Raw genomic sequence first — 6,542 nt, 5'->3', positions numbered from 1 at the left:
TCCTGATACCCCAGAGACAAGATATGGGGGAACCTGAAGGCCCCCCCCAGTACAAAACACCCCACCCCACCCCATGAGGTAGAGGAGCACCAGAGACGCGGCAGGGTCTTCTCATCTGGCTCCTGGCTTTGATGCTGAAATGCCTCAACTACAAATGGGGAAGGCTTGGGTCACCACCTGGATCCCACTCTTTGCCTCTTTAATTTCAGAGGCTAAGCAAGGTTGGCCAGGTTGCCCCCCAACTGACCTGACATCAGCTCCTCATCCAGTGAATGGGCAGATGGGGAGGATGGGACACGGTCACCAGAGGAGTCTGGGTTCCCCTGCAATGCTGCTGGTGTGGGAATTTGGGATGAAGGATCCAGTTCAGAGAAATCAATTAATGGGAGGCTCTTTCTGCTGTCCGGAGGCGCAGCTGAAATGGAAGCCAGATGGGGTTGTGAAAAGCCTTTTTCTCTCAGGGACCTGACAGCCACTCCAGAAGGAAAGCAAAGGCAGAGATGTTGCAGAGAGGCATGGAAGCACCCCTTAATATTCAATACATTCAATGAATGTGGCATGAGAGCCTTTTCCTGGGCATGTTTGCAGGGCAGAAGCCAAGCTGACCTTGGCAAGGGACCTACCTGCAGCCTCAGCAGAGGTCGGGCCCACAACCTGCTCATACAAAGTGAGTCCTTGAAGGAGTAGGTCGTTTGCACGGAGAATCTCAGCTACAGAAAGAGGAGGAAAGAGGATTTCTCTGTCTGTCACTTCCCAAAGGAACAGGTAGGGAGCTGGAGCCTTACTGGGCTTCTGTCCCTACTCCAAGACACCAGCCCTCCAAGCTGCAGCTGCATCCCACCCTTGACATCTGGAGAAGGGTCTCTGCCTGGTGCTCAGCAGCAGAAGATGGGCTTTGGCATCCATTTCCCTGAGCCAGACTCAGGCACACGACCACCAAGTTGTCTTTGGAGGGAAACCCACCATTTCATGTACCTCAGACAAGTTTGGGCGGTGATTACTGTATATTGCAGAAGGATCAGGGAAGATATGGTTGCACATGAGCAAAAGTGAACAGCTACAGACTGCACAACTCATGCAGCAAACTGTACATGAAAATACATTTTGAAACAAGCTAGGCATCCCATTTACCTGAGGTCCTGGGTTGATTGCCAGATTCCCAGAATGGGCCATTTTCAGGCCCCCCAATCAAGTCCCAATACACAAACCCAAATCCCAGGGCTCCCCCTGCCCTCTTCTCCTCCCCAAAGTCCTGTGCCACCCACACATTACCCAAAGCCTCTTCATCCTCCACAGTCTCGCTTGCCACTCGGAACATCAGGGGCTTCAGCTTCTCGCACTTGGCACGCATATCCTGTGGGGGGAGAAGACCCATGGCACATACGCTCTTTCAGAGAGCTGGGTTGGACCCTCTCCCTCACCAAAAGGCCTCATAGGTCACCCTCTTCTTTGCAGCTCACCTTCTCATGTGCAGACCAGGTGCTCCCAAAATGTCCCAAAGGAGAGACTCACCTGCAGAGCCTCCAGGGCTGGTTTGGGGCAGGAGTCTCCCTCCTTTGCCCTGAATCTGCTCAGTATCTCCTCCAGGGCCATGGCACTGCTGTGGGCCTCCTTGATGGCACTCATGCGCCTGGACACTTTGGCGGACTTCTCCTGCTCCTGCAAAGAGGCCCAAATGACCCAGGATGATCAATCCCATTCCCTGAAGCCCCTTCTCTGCCACCATTACCAGGGCAGACTGCATCCTCTGGAGCCCGGGAGAGTCCCATTTGGGCTGCCTCTGGCACTCCAGGGGATGTCGCTCCCACCACTTTGGTGACTGAAAGTGTGCCAGGGCATAAAACCCATTTCTGGGGTGGAGGATACAAACACCAACCTCTTTGATCAGCCCTTTGATCAGCCTGTTGGCCACCTGCAAATCGTCAGGCTTTTTGCTTTTCAAGAGCCTGGCTAAAAGCTGCAGAGAAAATAAAAACCTTGCTGTTGTTTCCGTGGCTGCATCCTTTCTTCCCCCCATCTATATGCAATCAATTAAAGCTGCATTTTGTATCATTAGTGGCTTTATTTTACTCCAGCGTCAGCCTTAACCTGTGTGGATAAGGGCCTCCTTGGTGTACTTTTAAAACACAGAGAGTGCTTTTGCAGAAGATGGGATTTCCCCTGAACCTGACAAAAGCTGCCTCTTCTTTGTTGGTGCCCCAGCTTTGGTCAGAATCCTGGGTTCTGAATTGGCACCTTGAGTTTGATCTCAAGAGATAGAGAGAGATGATGGTGGTAATGATGATGGTAATAATGATAACCACGGTACAACCACTGCTCCTTCCTGACCCAGACAGTGAGCAAAAGGGAGGTCAGATTACCTGGGATTTCTCATTATCAGCATCAAAAATAGACCCAGTTGGCCTTAGGGAAGGAGGAGGCAGGATTTTGTCCTCTGGTAATTTGGGGTCTTGCTTTATGATTCCTGAAAGAAAGGTTGCAGTAGTGCTGATGTGTTCCCATTTGTCTCCGCTGGGTGTCCAAAGGCCAGGGATGGAACTCCCTTTGGACACATCACTCTTGTTTAAAAAATTCCTTGCAAGTGTCACCAGGATAAGGAATTCTTCAACAGAGCTGGATTAAACACCAGCTGCCCAATTCTTGCGTAAAACCTCCCTGAAGCAGAGGAAGGAGGAGATAGTTCATTCTGAGCCTCATCCCACCCCAAATCCCCGTCCAAGGAGCCAAGAAGCCTCACGAGGAGGAAAAGGCATTGCTCCAAACCTTGGGTCAGCAGGCTTGTGGTCTGAGGCTGTTGTGTGACTTCAGACAGAGGGAGGAAGGGAAACCTTGAGAAATAAGCGAATGGAAACCTTGTTTCTTCAGCATCTGATAAGCGTCCCGGATTTTCACTTCCTGAGGAAACCACACAGTCCAACTGAAGAGGATCTCCATGATGCGAGACTTGACTCTCTCTGTGGACCACTCACCCAGGTACTGAAAACAAGCCCCAAAAGCAAAGAAAGGTCACAATCAGAGAAAGAGAGGGGCAGAGGAGGAAAGAGATGCTCCCCAATGGAAAAGTCTTCTTCACCCCACCGACGGGGTCCCAACAAAGTCCCCTGCCAGGGCTCAACTCTGAATCCGTGAAGGTCTTAAAAATGGAAGAGAGTGCCACTGAACATACAAAGAGCGCCTTTTCTTTAGCAACAAACCTTGGCATTAAGCCTCCAATGATGTGTTTGCACTCTTCTGCATTCCCTGGACCATCCCTGCTCTCTTTTTGTAAAACACTTTTGTGCTGTGAGGCTTTTTCAGACTTTTGAGGCTTTCAAATGCTTTGCAATTCAGATTTAAGTAAGGTTCTCTGAAGATGCCAGCCATAGATGCTGGCGAAACGTCAGGAATAAACTCTTATAGAAATGGCCACAGAACCTGAAAAACCCACACAAAACTAAGGTTTGAATAGTGTTTTTTTTTTAAAAATACATTTTACTATTTTAATGTTTAATGTTTTTAACTTTATAAATTGTTTAATGGTTCTTTAAAACCCCATAATATTTATACTTCTAAATATTTTTGCATTGCTTTTAACTTGTATGGTTTTAAGTTTGCTATGAGCCACCTGGAGTCCCTATATCAGTGATGATGGTGATGATTGTATTATGATGATGATGATGATGATGATGGAACCCTTACAGAAGGGACCCACCCCCAGCCACCCAGCCGCCTCTTCTCACCTTCGGGGAAAGGACTTTGATCAAACCGTTCAAAAAGCGGAACTTCCCCATTTCGTGATGGAAGTTCTCACCGCAGTTGTTCACACACATCTCCAGGACCTGCAGCAAAGACACAAAGCCTTGAGACACCAGATGGGAAAATCCAGACAGAGACAGAAAGAGAGAGATGGGAGGCGAAGGCGGCAGCAGCATCTTTGCAACCCATGTCCAAATTTGCAATGGTCTCAGGCTGCATCCGCACCCCAGCAGTAATGCAGTTTGACACTGCTTCAACTGCCATGGCTCAATGCTATGGAATTCTGGGAACTGCAGTCTGTTGTGGCACCAGACTGGAACTCCCAGAATAGCAATAGCAATTACTGTACAAGTACATTTCTATACCACATATCAGTAAACTAACATCCCTAAGCAGTTTACAATGTGTAAGCCAATCCCCTAGTATTGAGCCATGGCAGTTAAAGTGGTGTCAAACCAGATGGTTTCTGCAGTGTAGATGCAGCCAAGGAGGCAGAACTTCCAAAAGTATGGCCAGACGGCTCCATGGAAATCCTTTTCCCCCACCCCTGCCCTCGGCTTCCCCCACAACAGACCCATTCAGACACTTGGGTCCAGGTCAGAGCATTGCACATGCATGTGCTCACACTTACGGTCAGGGCTTGGAGCGCTTCGGCCTCCTGCGGCGACTGGATCTTATGCTCCAGCAACCGGAGAGCTGTGGAGGGGCTGAGGAAGAGAGCAAGAGATTGGCGTCACAGATGGAAAGCGTCACAACGGGATATATCCATATCCAAAAAGCAAACCTTGGGGAAAGTGTTTCAGGGAAGCGTTTCCAAGTAGTGTGTGACTGTTTTTGTTTTGTTTGATATTTGACCTGATGTCTGTTATTTGATGTTTTTAACCTGTTGTTTGCTTATTTTATTCTAGCTTGCATTACTATCTACTGTTATATGCATTTGTTATTTTTTAGGTTGTATGCCACTGGCAGGTTTTATCATTCTTATTGATTTTATCCATTCTATGTACAGCGCTGTGCAAATTTACAGCACTTTTATAAATAAAATGTAATAATACTTAATATAATAATAATAATTGGTTCTGCCATTTTACTGTGCCATTGCATTTGACTCGAGCATCCACAGATTTTGGTATCCATGGGGGGGGGGGGGTTCCTATAACCAAACTCCACTGTTTGTGTATATGTGTGTGCGTATATATATATTTATATATATGTATATTATTTAAGCTAGGGTTGTGGGATCTTTCAGTGCCCATGGGGCCCACTTTCCTACCCCGCCATGCTAATGCCCACCATCCACTTGGCGTTTCCTCTCCCACCATCCACAGCTGCCTTCCTCTCACCCGTCGGCCTCTGCACTGTTGACCTGGTCACAAAACCTCTGGATGCACTGCCAGTTCTCTTTGGGGCCGCTGGGGTCGGTGGCTTTGTCTGCAACACACACAAGGGAGAAAAAGGGGTCCCTATCTGGTATTGCTAGCAGAAGACACCCCAAAACCACCAACTGGAACCAGAACAGACACCAGTTTCTGCTAGCAATGGAAAGACAAGGGAAGCAGCACAACCACAAAAACAACGGTGCCATTTCCCATTCAGGGGAACTGCTTGGCACAAGGGGGCTGCAATTTATTTGGAGGTGCAGCGAACTAGGAAGAAGAACCAAGGAACTATCTGCAACTACCGAAGGGAGTCAGTGTGGCAGAGTGGTTTGAGTCCTGGACTACGACTCTAAAGACCAGGGTTCGAATCTCCGCTCAGCCGTGAAACCCACTGGGTGACCTTGGGCAATAATAAGTCCCACTCTCTCAGCCCCAGAGGATGGCAATGGCAAACCCCTCTGAGCAAACCTTGCCAAGAAAACCCTGTAAGTGGTTTGCCTTAGGGTCGCCATAAGTCTGGAACAACTTGAAGGCACACAACAGCAACAGCAAGCCTCTAGTAGTACTGAAGTAAGGAGGAAATGTCTGCAGGATTTTCTCTCTAATAATAATAATAATAATAATAATAATAATAATAATAATGTATTTTATTTCTTTCCTGCCTCTCCTCAAGGCTTGAGGTGGGGCAGATTTTAGATATCATTTAGTGTGCCTTGCATTTTATTTTGGAAAACATGGGTGACCTTTTCTATCTGCCTGTTCTAAAGTTACCTGTTGGGAAACCTTAGCCCTGCCAGATGGTTCAGGTGACAATTTGGGTGACAACAGCCATGCCGGCCATTGGGGCTTTTTGCAGTCTGGGACATCTGCAGGAGGACCAAAGGCCTTGGGAACCTGAAAAGGGCCCTGGGTTCAAAACAAGGGACCGGCTGGAAGGAACGGGCCGAAATGGGGCATCTCTTGCATTGAGGGATGCCCACTGAATACAGTACAGAGGATGCACAAACAGTTGCGCTTTCCAGCTGTTTCACTTGGAAAGATCTGAAGACACAGCGAGGGGAACATCAGGATTGATTTGGTGTGTGGCTGCATTTGGAAAGAGGACGGAAACGTTAAAAATAAATATGCAGATGGTTTAAGCAAACTGGAGGCAGACTGCTGCCGGGGGAAAATATAACTTGCTTTATTAAATGGAAAGAAGCGCAAACTCTCCACAGGCCTTTAACTGACTAATGTGCTTTTAAACTGTATGCGCTCCCACTGCGTTTGGAGACGCTGTTGATTTGCTTGATCTTCTTTCGACAATTTAAAGGTTAGACTGTGGTTCCTACCTGTTTCTTATTCATCCTGGACCTGGAAGACACAGACCCACACTTTGGGGGCAAAGGCAGGACGGAGTAAATCTTTATTGGCGGGTGAGAAATATAA

At 47.9% G+C, this 6,542-nt stretch overlaps 1 protein-coding gene across 7 annotated transcripts in view; it reads right to left on the bottom strand.

Annotated features, from left to right (window-relative positions):
- The window catches only part of GGA2 (golgi associated, gamma adaptin ear containing, ARF binding protein 2), a 9,393-nt gene that overhangs the window by 2,076 nt on the left and 775 nt on the right, over positions 1-6,542 (bottom strand). The window contains exons 2-12 of one of the 7 annotated variants that reach the window (XM_042438095.1): positions 6,446-6,517; positions 5,029-5,166; positions 4,367-4,442; positions 3,720-3,818; positions 2,853-2,976; positions 2,361-2,464; positions 1,877-1,957; positions 1,513-1,659; positions 1,273-1,354; positions 624-710; positions 248-415 (exon numbers count right to left, since the gene is read on the bottom strand). In XM_042438095.1, the coding sequence (XP_042294029.1) occupies positions 248-415; positions 624-710; positions 1,273-1,354; positions 1,513-1,659; positions 1,877-1,957; positions 2,361-2,464; positions 2,853-2,976; positions 3,720-3,818; positions 4,367-4,442; positions 5,029-5,057 (997 nt within the window). In that variant the 5' untranslated portion in view covers positions 5,058-5,166; positions 6,446-6,517. Of the gene's footprint in view, positions 1-247; positions 416-623; positions 711-1,272; positions 1,355-1,512; positions 1,662-1,876; positions 1,958-2,360; positions 2,465-2,852; positions 2,977-3,719; positions 3,819-4,366; positions 4,443-5,028; positions 5,167-6,445; positions 6,518-6,542 lie in introns of all 7 variants that reach the window. The other 6 variants (XM_042438098.1, XM_042438092.1, XM_042438094.1 and 3 more) reach the window with 6 other exon arrangements.

Source organism: Sceloporus undulatus, chromosome 8 (assembly GCF_019175285.1).
Source record: "Sceloporus undulatus isolate JIND9_A2432 ecotype Alabama chromosome 8, SceUnd_v1.1, whole genome shotgun sequence".
NCBI classification, from domain to species: Eukaryota; Metazoa; Chordata; class Lepidosauria; order Squamata; family Phrynosomatidae; genus Sceloporus; species Sceloporus undulatus.
Note: the sequence above shows the minus strand (reverse complement) of the source record. Positions and strands in the feature narration are given on the sequence as shown.